This window comes from Scomber scombrus, chromosome 14, assembly GCF_963691925.1.
Source record: "Scomber scombrus chromosome 14, fScoSco1.1, whole genome shotgun sequence".
NCBI lineage: Eukaryota > Metazoa > Chordata > Actinopteri > Scombriformes > Scombridae > Scomber > Scomber scombrus.
The window spans coordinates 12,652,717-12,668,282 of record NC_084983.1 but is presented as its reverse complement, the minus strand read 5'-3'; the positions used below and the strand labels follow the sequence as shown (position 1 = coordinate 12,668,282).

Here is a 15,566-nt window from a genome sequence, read left to right as displayed (position 1 = left end):
TGGCGCTAAGGAGTTTTGATAGGATAAAAAGAGAAGCCATCCTTTGTATTATTTTTCATGGTACATTTTGTGTTGTTTTGCAATGCTGGCTTGCCTACAGTGGTTTCCTGGCCCATGGCCATTTGCAGTATGATGACGTGTCACCTAATGTCATGGAGACAACAAGGGAATGAAGAGAAACACGCCTAGACAATCCGTAGCAAAAGTACACATCCCAACAGATGTGATGGAGAAAAAGCGGAAACGGGGCTACAGGGCTCACACTACAGGGACTTTCTGTAAGACTGATCTTACTGGCTTTTACAAGTACAACAGACCTCAGTGAGGAATGTTGCTCTCTCATTTAGGGTAAAACACCCCCGGAGTTAAGGGGTATCAATATCACAAGGGAGATATATTCCTCTTTTGTCTGCATTTGTTGCAGTGAGGTGATGGTTAGTGTGCTGGTCTGTGGGCCAGCTGGGACACATCTCAGTTCACCCGCACACACACACACACACACACACACACACACACACACACACACACGCACATGTGTGCACGCGCACACACACACACACTGAAGCTTGCTCTACACTGCTCACTATCTTTCAACAACAAGCTGAGCAGGGACCAGACGGAAAGAGGTCCTATTTGTGCAGGAAGATAAATACACTTCTGCACCCAGTCCTGTCCCCTCCAGATTAGAGCAACACAATAATGAGCAGGAGTACTGGTGGAAGGGCAGAAGAAAGCAAGGGTAAAGGATAGAGTAACAGTCTACTACCAAAACACACACCTCCGCACACATACATGCATAAGTAATCACAGACAGACAAACATCCCTTAATCTTTAATTATTAGAACTTAATACTCAATAATTGTCTAAATTGGTGATGGTATTTTGTCCCTTGTGCTGTAGTTCGCATGTGTCACATGTGTTATTTGTGAAGTTTAAATATATCCCTTTTGAATATGAATGAAATCCCTGTGGGATTTACAATCTTTTGCTATCTTTTCTCAAATCATTCACTCTGGAAAAGCGCCAGTATTTACAACTTGATGACGTCACAGGTTGTAGACACACAGAGAACACACCGAGTCACTGTGAGTGTGGGTGTCAAGTATCCGGTCATCGTATACTGGGATAATATATCCACATACATAAATACGTGTTGAGTTGTTTGCAAGTTATTCTTCTGTGAGTCAGCAGTGTCATAATCTTTTATCAACTCCTCCTCTTTGTTACATTCGGGATGGTAAGACTCAATCACCGACCAGAGAATTAGGTAATTTATCTTCACTCTGCCATGAAAGCATGTTTTCTCTTAACTTTGCTGAAATAAACCTCTGACTCAAAGCAGGAGACCCCTTCAATGTTGAGGGAAACATTATTTTTCGCTTGGTCCACTTCCAAACATTGCTAACAAGCCATTCCATTCTGTTTAAAGTCTTTTCATGTTAAGACACACATCAATCCACACCTACAACATACCTGAGGAAACAAACCCTCTCTCAGGATATGTACTGTGTGTGGGGTGAACATGGCCGGACACGTCCCTTAAACACACCGGGAGGCGCCCAGCAGGAGTGCCGGCAGCCCCTCTTTTCAACACTTCGGCACGCTGCACACAAACACAGTTGCCCTTCCCATGGTCCTTTTGTTTCCTATCGTTTTGTTGAAGTTCCTGTCATGGACATTGTCAGCTTTTCTTTACATTTATATATTACACTTTTGGACAAACACTCACGTTAATGTATGATTTTTTTTCTAAGGACTACATTGCACTAATCATGCTTCAATCGCTGCACAAATGCAGGCAGGCTTCTTAAACTAGCCATCTTACAACTGACGCAGGAAAACATGCATATGCTTGCCGACACAGAATTATAGGAAATGCGCTTTACAAAAATTCTGACAATTACCCAAAGAATAACCAAGCACTGACAAGCATATATACAAACCTGGGGAGAAATATACTTAAATTACTTGCACATTGCTTACCTCATAAAACCTTCTAAAGTTAAACTCAAGCAACTTTATACAGGCAAACAGAATTGGAAGAATTTGTTTTTTGTATGTAAAGATGTATGTATTTATGTAAAGAGTATGAGAGGTTGTAAAGGTACAGTTTTGAGAATATGAGGGTAAACGTAGCTAATGAATGTAAGTAGCATGTCTGTCCCAGCCAATGCTCAATTTCCTGTGTTGGACTAACAGACTTTATTACTGCGAAATGGCCTTAAAAAATGGCCAATAGGCAGTCAATCAGGTGAGTCATCTCTACCATCAAATTATCAAATAACATCATATGCTTAAATCTACAAGCTAGAAACTGGTGTATGATGAGAGTGAAGCAGTGGCCTGGAACAGCAAAAAGTACTCCAGTCCATTCACTTCAGAAACGACACATAGAAGAGACACATTAAACACCATTGTTTTATGTTGTGCCAATGCCACGGTTAAGGTATGGTTAGATTTAGACACAAAAATGACTTGGAAAGGTTATAGTTTGGGTTAAAAATACGACTTTGTTCTTTTAAGGTTAGTAGACCATCATCATGCTTACAATAACAACCATGTGGTTAAGGGTAAAAAACGATATGGGTTGTGACATGTTGGCTTGTGGTTGAAAATGGGAAACAAACTGCAATCTCCTGTGTAAAAGTCTGATAATTTGTTTACCCACTCATACACCTCCAACCTCTGCTACTGTCATAATTACTACACCCGCTAGAGGACTTTATCACCTGAACGTAAACATGTTGTTTGCGGGCACTTGGTGAAATGTCGTTTTTCCTTGGAGGATAGTCTCCCAGGAGCCTATAGTGAGTAAATGCCAGAGAGTGAGTCTGCAGTGAAAGGTTATCTCCCGCGCTGTCCTTCAGTGTCATGCTGCTTCCTGTGAATCTACTTGACACCTTGGTGAGGAGACGCTGCAATGAAGATGCACCCAGAACTACAAATGAATAACTGAAGACCAGGTGTCCTGCACAACTTGACTGTGCAAAATCAGTTCTTCAAGCTGCATATTCCAAACAGCACTGACCCACATACCCTTTTAAACAGAGACACCTCATCACCAACAGAAAGATGCACACGCATTCCTACCTCATCAAAAGTATATGCACACATCACAAACACCGACTGCTTCTTAATAAATTCACTTTGTGCTAATTCTGCCTGAAACTTTGGCAGCATGTGCTGGTGTTTTAGGCTTGCAATTGATTAATCATTCACCTTCCACCTTGCAGCTACATGACACATACATGACGCAACATATTTTTCCAACCACTGCATAATTTCACAAGAAAAGTGACAAGCATTACCTTCGTTTCACTTTTCCAGGAATATTAACAAGACATTATGTTTCTGCTGAATTGACATTTCTGACACATGCGTTGTTAAGCAGCGGCAGCAGGTCTACTTTGTTCCATTATCAAGTGGAAAACTCAAAGTCTATTTACTTGATGCTTTGCAGTTCCTATCTAAAGGAAAAATGTGACTTTGGTCAAATTTTAACTCCAAGTTTTGATTAGGTCATTACTTAACATTGGCAAGAAGACAAGCAATTTTGAAAATTCGGGTTGAGCTTGAGCTACAAAAAGACAAAAGCTGTGGTTGATATTGATGACTTAAAAATGTTTACATAAACCATTGATTCCATGGAATTGAAGAGCCCTGTTTTATGGAATATTGTGGTATGTGTTTTCTGCAGTGTGACGCCCACAGAAAGACCTACAAGCAATAGAACATAGAAATGTGTGCCTGCCAGCTTCACCCTCCCTCCTTGGACTGGGCAATAATAGGTTACTTCTACAGCATGCCAAAACAATGTTGATCCCAGCAGTAATTTGTGTGGTCGTGACACTCCTGACAACAAGCCTAATGTTACAGGCAATTATACTGTTCATAAAAAGTATCCATCAAATGTGAAGCTAACCCTGCGTCGCTGTGAGTTTGCACTAACAACAAGTACAAGAAGTGGTTAGAATTGGATTTTACATGCCACAGTAACCCGTTAAATATTGGAGGGAGCAAAGCAGCTTAATCAGATTTCAGATCATTGAAAAATTAGCTTACCTGGCTTTTTTAGAGTTATGCCATTTACATGCATTGATCCAGAGCTGGATTACCGGACTAAACATGGTTAATAATGGAGCTGTCAATAGATGTAAACAAAGCCAAAGGCATATAAAACAAGGTTAATAGCCCTGAAACAAATTATTGGCAGTTTATTTCTCCCAAGTATTAGTCAATCTGTTTGACCATATATAAGCTATATATGAAGTGCATGGGATAGGGCATATAATGCTATACAGGGTTCACAAAACTACATTACATTCTGAATCAGGACATTCCAGCCATAACACCTGTATAATAATATTTCTATAATGGTGGTAAATATTGATTTAATTTTCTGTTCTGTTGTTGTTTTCTTCAAATTGGCAAATCAATTGTCGGGACTTTATACTAAAATACAGTACAAGACAAAGAGACATTTCTTCATGTAGGCCTACATGTAAGTTCCAGTCGACAGTGTACTGAGATTTCACATTGGTCAATTACTGGTTTTCAGAGGAGCCCCTGATTTATGGTTTAATGCTGATGCTATTTGTGACTTTAAAGGGTTAATTTTGTCGACAACCTTTCATGCTGGCAACAGAAAAAAAACTTTTAAATATTTAATTACATGCACTGGCTGCAGCCTGTGAAGGAAGAGTATTGCAGCCCAAGATAGCTGCAAATTACTGAAGGAGTAGGACACAAGTTGTAAAAAGAAGGCCTATATAAACACATAGAAAGGTAGCATTACATACAAAAAGTCCTGCAGATAGACCAAGAGAAAGCAGGTATACATTTTTGTGTTTTGCATTCTATTCATTTGTCTAAGGATATTTTAATGTTGATATTTGCCTCATAATGTTCAATGTTGGGAAGAAAACTGTATTCAAGCCACCATTTGTAAGGTTTTAGTCTTATCTAATACTGCTGTATTTAAAGTTACTTATCTTGTATATACTGGTAGACACCCACAACTGGGGGAAGCCATGGATTTTTTTATCTATACAACTGAGGGTTCAAAGTTACTACTGGGCATCTTTTTGACCACAGTCCACAACCATAAATGATTGCCTTTCCTTGTGGGACACCATTACAGTTAGTTTAGTCAAAAGAACACATCCGCCTATAGCTGACTGCAGTATTAACAGCATATGTCTAACACTGGAATGATGGCTTCCTTTTGTGAACAAAGTAAACCCCAAATGGCAGTGACTTTCACAGTTGTTATCCTGCACATATCTCCCGGACTGTGCAGTGACTGTGGGCTTTTGAGTGTTTTTGACACAGCTCCAGCCGCAGGGGCAGGGAGTCGAACAACTGCTGACATTCCCAACGGACTCATCCCTTTCAACTTTTCGGTGTTTCTCCTGCTCCCTGATCCTGATCATATACTGCCTCATTGTGGTGAAGGCAACATTCTTCAGTGGGTTGAAAAATTCTGTCCTAATTGTTGGAAAAGCAGAGAGGCAGTGTGTAAACTGTAATCACAGAGACTAAAGACAAAATACTGCAATGTTTTTGTAGCACTGCTGCTCTATTTAATAGAATGTTAATTATTATTATCGTTTCTTTGTTATAGTATAAGTTTAATTGTTACTGCACAAACATCTGCAGCTGGGTAGTAACAGTAGCCTATATCAGTGCTACAAAGGGACACAGTCAGTATAACTAAACAATACCAAATATGTTTTCATTGTTGTTTAACGTTCATTTTAGTTCTACATTTAGAAATATGTCTATCATTTCAGTGTTGTTTCAGTGCATTTACAACTTTCAGGCAGGTGAAAGTGTGACTGTTCGAATTACTGCAAATTGTCTGAGGTTGAGAGTCAAGGAATTAATGCTGGATGTAAGAATTTTTTAATTCTCTAGATATTCTAGAAATATCATATATACCTCAAGTTATTTAGCAAATATTGCGACATCCATAAGGGAAAGGCTTACTCATACTGCAGAAATCAAATGTACAAGTAATTATCCAATAATGCAGTTAAACAGAAATAATTCTACAAATGAATAGCTACAAGAGTCACTAAGAGTTTCTTGATCAAAGAGGTCACATAATCATATAAATGCTGTCTCTTAAAGTCCATATAAACAACATTACAGCAACATTACCACTGACTGCACTCCAAATGAGCTGGTCTTTATTATGATATTTTTCATTAGACGTAATAGATGTAGCTGTAAAATCATGTAGGCTATAAATACAAAGTTTTGACTCTGGACTAAATACTGATAAAATTAGACAGCAGCAAATGCAATTCCACCACCACACCTGTAAGCTGTATAACCCTGCGTGTCCTGTCACACTGAAAATAGTAAAATTCTCCTCTAAATAGTTTTGCTGTTCCAAAAGCAGCTTTTATCCCATTTTGTGAATTTGAGCCAGAGATTAATGGAGATTATTGGTTGTGACGCTATGTACTAACTGTAAAACTAATCTGCATTCACACCACCAGCAGCCGACCCAATCCTGCTCTTCTGTCTGATGTCTGATTTCAGCCAGCTGTTTGCAAGCTGCAGTGTTGCAGAGTTATTGTAGGTGACACATGTATCAATGATTTTTAGTAACAAATGGATGTAAAGGCCCTGGCTCTAATGCAGCACAGTTTGCAGTTGACTCCAAAAAATATCTACTTTGCAATAATACAAAGTGCATATTTATACCATGTATCCATCCCTGTTTTCTCTAGTTATTGTACCCACAAAATGACCTTGAAAAATGAAAAACATATTATCAACCCGCTAAACACAGATACAAACACTGTTATTGTGTATTACAATTTTATACCGAAAGAGAATAAATCGTACTTTAAATGCGAAATGCAGACTCATTAAAACAACAAAACAACAAATACTAATCTTCTGTTACCACCTCAACTGACATGACATTTTACTTCCAAAACATCCCCACTGTCAACACCCAACAAATGTGTTCAGTTCTTTGAAAGTCTCAAAGACGCAGTTTGCAGTTATGTGGAGCATATGATTAATTTGATATAAAATTACAAGCTTTAAACTGCATGGCATTGCAGGCTTGTTCTCATAGTTCTTATCCAGCTGAACCTAGAGTAAGCCCATTATTCTCCATGAGCCCAGACATAATTCTGTATTACAGCATGGAAATTTATAATCATCCAAAGCATTGCTTTGGTGTGTGTGAAATCAAAGGGCATGTTAAAAAGACATTCAAAACTGTGGAAAATATCTGTCACAGTAGAGTAGTTAAACCACTCATGTAGAACTAAACTGGTAGTACTTTAGGTCTGTGGTGCAGCACATTAGAGCAGAATTAGGGAGTGATAACAACTTAGTTTTGTGTCTTGTCCAGAGCTTTCCTTGGATCACTAACAGGGATGTAGCTAATCAAAGGGAGTGAGTTGTTTTTCATCTTTTTGTTGTGATAAGAGTATGTACAGTGTAATCCAAGGTTTTTGGCGTACTTTAGGCTATCAAAGCGCAACTTTGTTTTTGCTTTCTCATTTTTAAAACACTTGCAGGGGTATGATCTTGAAAATCCCTGTGCATACAGTTCCTGATCTTGGAATTTATTAAATCCAACTTGAACTTTGGAGCAATATAACAAAATTAAGTTAAAAAAAGAACAGAAAGACACCTTTAAAAATTATTAAATTCAAATGTAAGTGTTTTTCCACATCCAAAAATACATTTAGGGATTTTTTTCCTTTTAACTTTTGCTTACATTCTTTATATTTGTTCAAAGGTCTGCTAGCGTGAAACTCAGTACAAGCTGCTTAGACCTCTCTTAAGGCAGACATTTTGTGTAACTAATAACCTTAATAATGGCTGCATTCCATTATTGTTCATGTAGGCTTATAGCTTACTGGAACATCAGTGCAACCATTGTTACCTGTTACACCTGTGTTTGTCCTGGTATGTCAGACTGGACATGTTGGAAAAAGGTTTATTCAATTTTTCACAACACATATGAATTTAAAGTGACTGGTAGACATGAAATACATGCATTTGATTGACATAGAGTTTCCAAATGTAGCACCCTTGTAGCTGAGTGGTTACAGTGAATACCATAAACCCACAATATATCTGGTTCGAGTCGAGCAATGAACCTTTGTTGCATATCCTACCCCTTTCTCTCTCCCCTTGTTTCATGTCGGCCTCTCTGCCACCAACTGTCCAATAAAGGCAAAATATAATATTAAAAAAGAGAGTTTGCAAATACCCATCTCAAAAAATGGAAAGTCTGGTTAGTTTTATATAAAAGCAGCCACTAGTTCTCACTTCCATCCATTCACTTTCCGCCACATATCTTGGAATGGGTCGCAGTGGCATAAGGGTGACTAAGGAAACCCAGACATCTTTCTCCCCAGAAACTCCCTCCAGCTACTCCTAGGGGAACCCAAGGTGTTCCCAGGCCAAGAGAGATATGTAATCCCTCCAGCATATTTGGGTGTGCCCCGGGGTCTCCTACCAGTTGGACATGCCTGGAACACCTCAAGAGGGAGGCGTCTAGGAGGCATCCTGACCAGGTACCCAAACCACCTCAACTGGCTCCTTTCGATGCAAAGGAGTAGGGGGTTTACTCCAAACCTCCTCGGGATGTCTCTGAGCCCTAGAACTCTCCAGAGGAAACTCATTTTGGCTGCTTTTATCTGCAATCTCATTCTTTCAATTGCTACCCAAAGCTCATGACCACAGGGGAAGGCTGGAACGTAGACCGGCTGCACAATTTTATTAGTGTCAAGAAGAACAATAGCCCATTGCCTTTGTGACGTTTTCTTAATACATTTTGTGCAAAAATTCTCCGAACCTCTTAGAACTTATCAAGACAGAGGTCTGGCTACATGAAATTATATTACATTAGCTACCATAAAGATGACTTGTCTGCCTTTATTTAATATCTTGTTTATGGTTAACAATATATGAACTTCACAGGGTTTGAGGCAAGGCCGACAGTACACTATCCACCAAGCAGCATACAGCAGACAGATAAAGATAGTGACTAGCCAACTACTGAAGAACCATCAAGCAAGCTAAAAAAACCGAAAGACAGTAATTTTCACAGTAGTTGCCAGAGACCAAAACAGATAAACAAAGAAAGTGGACCCTGGACTTATATGAAAGCTAGAAAAATGACTCCAAATGAATGCTAACCTTGATCTACGACAGCTGGATGCATAAAGCAACTAACACAGCGCTAAGCTCTGCAAGGTGAGTCCATATCTTGGTTGTGTCTGAGATCACTCCCTTGTTCACTCTTTGACTACTATCTATATAACAGACAAGTAGGTTTTCTATAGTAAAAACTGTGGGATAACCACTGTGGGATTGTTAGCTGAGAGTAGTGTACCTGCCATGGACAAACGTTTTCTTGCTTGCAAACATTTCACACTCACATTCAGACACTCAAATAAGCAGGCAGTACGTACAGTATAGTGCACTACATAGCAGACAGGGAGTGATTTTGGTCACAGCCCTTGACTAATGTAACTCTAGCGGCTCCCAAATGTCAGGCATGAGGACTGCAACAATCCATATTTGACCTAAACTACTCTGAAGGAGTAAACAAACCTACTGAACCTAAATACCTGACTGGGACTTAGTCAGAACTGAGGTAGTGTTCAGACCAACACAATGATGGGGGTCAAACCTGCATCAGTGGTCTATCCAATTATGTCAACACATGTCAACCAACCCTCCTTCACAACTGTCTTCATGACGACGGTTAGACATGGGCCGACGGCTGTTCAGCTGTGGTGTACTGATGTTGTTAGCTGTGTTTTAAGGTAATTTAGCTGACTCGTCAAAAAAAGTGGGTCAAACATGCATTAGGTAGACCTGCGTCATACGTGCATCTGCTGTCTGAAAGGAGTATAAACCAAGGACTGAGAATTTTCATACATACAAATCACACTCTAAGGCACACCAAAACCTCAGAGAACCTTAGAATTCAATGTAAAGACAAATAATATACAATATTTTATATTATTATAATATACACATGTGGGCTTTAAATCTAATTAAAGCTAATTCAATCCAAATAATTTCAGAATTTTTAAATGGAAAATATGTATGAAGCCGGACCGCTGTATGCAAAGCACAATAAAGTAAATGCATAAAAGACCAAAGTTGCAGCAGAACAGAAATTTAAAATCCTCACTCTTGTATTAGTCATCTAACCTCAACAAACATGCATCATTCCATATATCTCATTACAGAATAAATAAATCAACAGACACTGTACTGAACTAGACAAAGAACCAATTTACATCATACTACCATCAAACAAATCTGTGACACACGTTTATGCAAAGAATCCTTTGCATAAACGTGTGCCACAGATTAATTCTGCTATGAGTCTTTCATCTCATATCTATTATTGCTGTTGTACAAAACTAATATAGTTGATTTACTTGCATCTTTGTTGCAAGTTCAGCACAGTGCGAAAAGACAGAGGTTGCAAAACACAGTACAGCACTGATCACAAAGGCCACTTGATGATATCCCTCTGATTAAAACTTTTTAAGGGGTATTAAAGCCCAATGACTGAAAGTCTCCAAGCACATCACTGTAAGATCCCATCACACATCATAAAATAGTACACCTCAACTCTACCATGAAAACTAGTCTGTCACTGCAGAGTTGTGGCTTTTGTAACACAAAAAGACACAAAAGACAGGGATCCAAGACTTTAACTACATCATAATAATAGCTTGTAAAGTTCTGTGTTTTGAAAAGGGGAGTAGAGGTCTGAGTGATTGTGAGAAAGTGCCTAATAGGACAGGAAAATGAGGGACCAATTTATGAAAATGGCCATGCCCTTTTTTCATACATCTTATAAATATACATCAAGCCTATCTTGTCAGAATGGAGTAGCTGAGATTCAGCAGGACAGAAAGTCTACATGAATGACCCAAAACATTTCCCACAAACCTACAGCAGAGTCTCAATCAGAACAAATCAGTCAGTCTCATTAGCCTGTACCTCTGCCCTGGACTAGAGACAATACAGCAATGACAGTTAGAAACACTTCAATCATTCTTATCTTAACAAACACACATCCTGTGCACGACTATAATCTCAGTGGTGAAATGCAGTAAATGAGCACCTTTGTCACAATCAACAACTGTTTGCTAAATTGCCCTTGAGTGTGCAATTAGGGTATAATGACCAACCTGTAGATGCTTGTTGATTCATACTGCCTCCAGACAAACTTGTGAGGTAAGAGCAGAGCCCAGTAGCCATCAGCAGTTGTCATTCATGTTCTATGTCTAGCTCTTCTAAGATGCTCTCTCTATTCACAGAAAGATGCATAGCTTGGGGCAAAATTCTGCCTGTCTACCATTTCAATGCAGCAGCTGCGACCTGCATGCAGTGGGACATTAGTGCAGTGACAGATTAGTGATAGAGTGTGCATTCGCAACAACATTGTTACATTAATTTACTTCAGAGAAATAAATGGGCGTAATGAGCAATAAATAAACACTCCCACAAGTGAGAATGATTTGCGCAATTGTTAATTACAAGTATGAAGGTGGTTTCGGGGGTAATGTGTTACTCTTGGATTCAGATGACCATTTTTTTGTTCTGACGATTTGTCTTGATACGATGCTCCCACCTCACTGCATACACCCACGCACATGAACACACAAAATGCAATTATGTAGGTCTCCTCCGTGGGGTCTATGGATAGACAAAAAGCTAGGGGCTGCACCTACCACATTAGTTTCATTATACAGACTTTTGATTTAGGCTGAGCCATGAGGGACAAAAACACTATTGTTACACTAAATAATGTGAGCTAAAAGGCAAAAGTGGCATACTTGAAATTAAAGTTTGGAGTACAGCAATGTCAGACTCCTTTTCAAATAAAAACATAATCCATTGTTATTAGGGTATATGTCACCCTCTGTCATCTCCTGTCATACCCTCTGCTGATTAAAAAGAAACTGATCAACAACATTTAGTAATATTCTGAAGATAATCATAATATGTTTGGCAGTATTATTTGCTTCTGCCATAGAAGAGGACTGAATGGATTTGATATCACTTGTGATAAATAACTGGAAACATGCGTGTAGAGATGTAGAGTCCGCCTGCTGGTTCACTGAAATATGTATGTGCCTGGACTAGATGTAGGCAAACTTCTTCGTAGAGGTGGTAGTGTTTGTCATGATCAGAGATGTGTCACAAATCAACACTGAAGGTCCAAGAAATGCTTGGTATCATGTCTATTTGTATATGTCTATGTCTATACAGTAGCTACAGTCATATTACACTCTTCTTTTCCCTACAGTACACTAACGTGAGAGACAATATCACTGTTTCAGTCAGATACAACATCATCTGCTTGAGATGCTGGTGACCAGTACGAGGGACAGATTCGATGGGCTTGGAAAAGCTTTACATAAGCCTGTTTGCATATGTTTGTTGTAATCTACACCAGAAGAACAATATTTCTTGTTGTTTTCTTTTCTTCTTTGGCAGGAACCCAGAGCTCCCAGCTGGCTGAGTCCTGAGGAAGGGGTGCAGGTGGTGGGCACTGTGGGTAGCCTGAGATTCAGGCAGCCCTTAGGAACCAGATGACAACAACTGCATCACTTTGAGAGCTGTACAGTATGTACGCTCAGTTCCATATTTGCACATTGGGGAGCCTCTGCATGTGTACCAGCAGCAAGTCAAGGTTCAAGGCCAAGAAAATAATGACGGTAATGTAGAAGCTCTGATGAAATGTTAAGGAAAGAAAGAAAGAAAGAAAGAAAGAAAGAAAGAGAGAAACACACAGTGAACAGAACACTGTCTATCTTGAATCCCTGATGAATGAAAGAAGGGAAAACAGGATATCAAGGGATTGACTGTTTATCTGTCTGTAGGGAAAGCTGCATCAAAAAATATCATGATTGGGGAGAGGAGGGTGTCCAGAAACAACAGTGATGAGATTAATTACACTGAGTAAGAAGCCACTCACTGACAATAGGCCACTAACGCAACATCAGCTATGTTGCTGGGTACTTTGAACAAATCTACAGGGGACCAAGAAGCGGGTGTGGCAACTCTCTCAGGTAATACAGTGAGTTTGATCAAGTCACTGACAAGCTTTGCTAAGTGGCAGAGGCATTGGGGGATATGGGAGTAGGTGGTTAGGCTGTTCAAGGAACTCAAGAGGTAATAAGGAGGTCCATTTTGTGTTACCTCCCTAATGGAGAGATGAGTTTAAAAGCCAGAGTGAGTGTGGCGAAACCAAGAGAGGGAAGCATTTGTGTCTCATGAGTACAGACTAAGAGGATTTAAGAAGGCAGCAGTACAGGGCACACATTATGTTCTTAAGCAGAAGTGAAAATGAGTGTACAATGTGATGGGTATTTTTAAATTATATGTGTAAGTCAGTACATTAAAGTCATGGAAGAAGAGGAGCTGCCTCACATTTTGAAGTTATGTTGAAGGCTGACCACCATGGGACATCAGTTGTAGACACAAGTGAAGGAGTGGCTCCGTGACAAGCACTGAGAGGTGTTTAGGTTCCAGTTACAGACACTGACAATACTATATAATTCAAATAGTAGAGAAGACTCATTTCACCCTGATGAAGAGTATGGAGGAAAATGTCTGTGGCATTTGAGTTGTTGGCAAGTGGCTCTTGCTGATCTTATAACAATACAGCTCATGAATTCTGTCACTACACAATGCACAACAAAAAAGTGTTTCACGCACATGAATTAATGTATATAAGTGCTGCCTCCTGCACCAACACCAGTGCAACAGTATGCTGCATTGTACTTAATCAATAGGTTCCATAGCCTAAACAAAACAATCAGCTTTGATTTTTCTCCTGTGAAATCTCACTAACCATGAGCAAGAAAGAGGGAGGGAGAGAGAAAGAGAGAGGGAGCAACCTGACGGTGCCCTGAAACAATGCAAACACAGTTGAATATCATCAGCGACATGAATAAATACACAACGCCTAATTAGGCGAATAAAATGTGCCCGTTGTGATTTTAAAATGACTACCTAAGGGCGTCATGTACTGACAAAAGTCCATTCCTCAACTACTTGTGCATTAAACTAAAAGAACGAGAAAGTATTGGTGGTAAAGTTGATCATTTAGATATTTTCAACAACGACCCCATCGTCAGATTCCAGGTTAGGACGACAACATAAACTGCTAGCCCTGCAGCCTACACTGAAGATGAACGTGTCCATACAGACTTGTACTAAGATGGGCTTTGACAAAGTGTGGAGTATTAAAGAATTAAAGCAGGTTGTGAGCCTAAATATAGCCTAGGAACCAATTTGCTTAGGCCGGCGTGATTTTCCACACGTGATACCGGTGTACAGGCCGCTGTCCCTGGTCCTGAAATTGTACCGGGTCCATGAAACGCATGTGCTCCTTATTCTTATAAGAAGCCGCAACAATAATGCACAACACACATCTGTATGTGAAGCATATAGGATGTGAAAGAGGAATTGGACGGTGTCTACAAGGTTTAAACTACAATGCGGGGTTGCAGGATGCAGATAGTTCGATACACACAAACTGCAATTCCTCACAAGCAACAGTGCGAGGCGCATGTCTGATGCAGTTCAGAGGAGAGAGAATAGGAGAGAGAAAGAGAGAAAGAGAGTTTGATTGATCATGTGGGCTATGGGAGCCTGCGAGAGTTGTCGAAAATTGCTGCATAGACGCCCCTTAGGCACCTATCTGGTACCCACTGACTCCAAACCATCCTGTGGGCATAATAACCACCATTCACCAGAGTGCCTGTTACCAAAAGCCCTAAACCAGGGGGCTATTAACAGACCGCTCATTCTTCCGGGTTGGACTTCACCGGTAATCCCACAATACATTAACTTACCGCAGTCCTCACACAAGATCTTCCCAACATCCTTTTTTAGGTTCTTTCCACTCGTGTCCAGGGGCGCAAACGATGCCTTGAAAACCAAGGGCTCGTCAGTGGGGTCCATGAAAAAAATGTACTTATGGTTCTTCTTCACTTTGGTGCACGGAGCCTCAGATCCAAATTCCCCCACGGTGACGAGCTGTTCTCGCTCCAGACCCCCGCTGTTTAGGGGCCAAACATCCAGCACTTTGACATTCACACTGTACGGCTCCGCGGAGACGTTCAGAGGCGTAGACTGCACCTTGCCCTCGATCACCACGGCGGATTTGTAAGCCTGGTCCTGCAGGGAATTCAAACTCGGGGAGTAGCAGGCGAATGAGACCCCGATGACCAGCATGGATAAATGTACTGAATCAAGCCTCATGCCGCCTGCTTTGGCTCGGTGGTCGCTGGTCGCGTTGCGGCAGGGCTCTCTCGGCTGCGGGGCGATGGCGATGGAGCTGGGTTGAATGAAGAGACAGCAAGTAGGCTCCAGTAGCACGGCAGCGCGGCAGACCTTGCATAAGTGTCCATGCCATCGGGATCCGCTGCTTTTCGAGTAATTTTCAATGGTTAAACAGCAGCTTTGAAACGGGGAAAACCGCGGGATGATGCTGGGTTTCAAATCCAGTCACTGCTTTCTTCTAATAAGGCATCGTAGA

The 15,566-nt window shown here is 40.4% G+C and overlaps 1 protein-coding gene across 1 annotated transcript in view; it reads right to left on the bottom strand.

Moving 5' to 3' along the window:
- The window catches only part of LOC133993983 (pro-neuregulin-2, membrane-bound isoform-like), a 71,256-nt gene extending 55,964 nt beyond the window's left edge, over nucleotides 1–15,292 (bottom strand). The window contains exon 1 of the mRNA XM_062433136.1: nucleotides 14,881–15,292. Within this exon, the coding sequence (XP_062289120.1) occupies nucleotides 14,881–15,289 (409 nt within the window). The 5' untranslated portion in view covers nucleotides 15,290–15,292. The remainder of the gene's footprint in view (nucleotides 1–14,880) is intronic.
- Nucleotides 15,293–15,566: the final 274 nt, after the last annotated feature.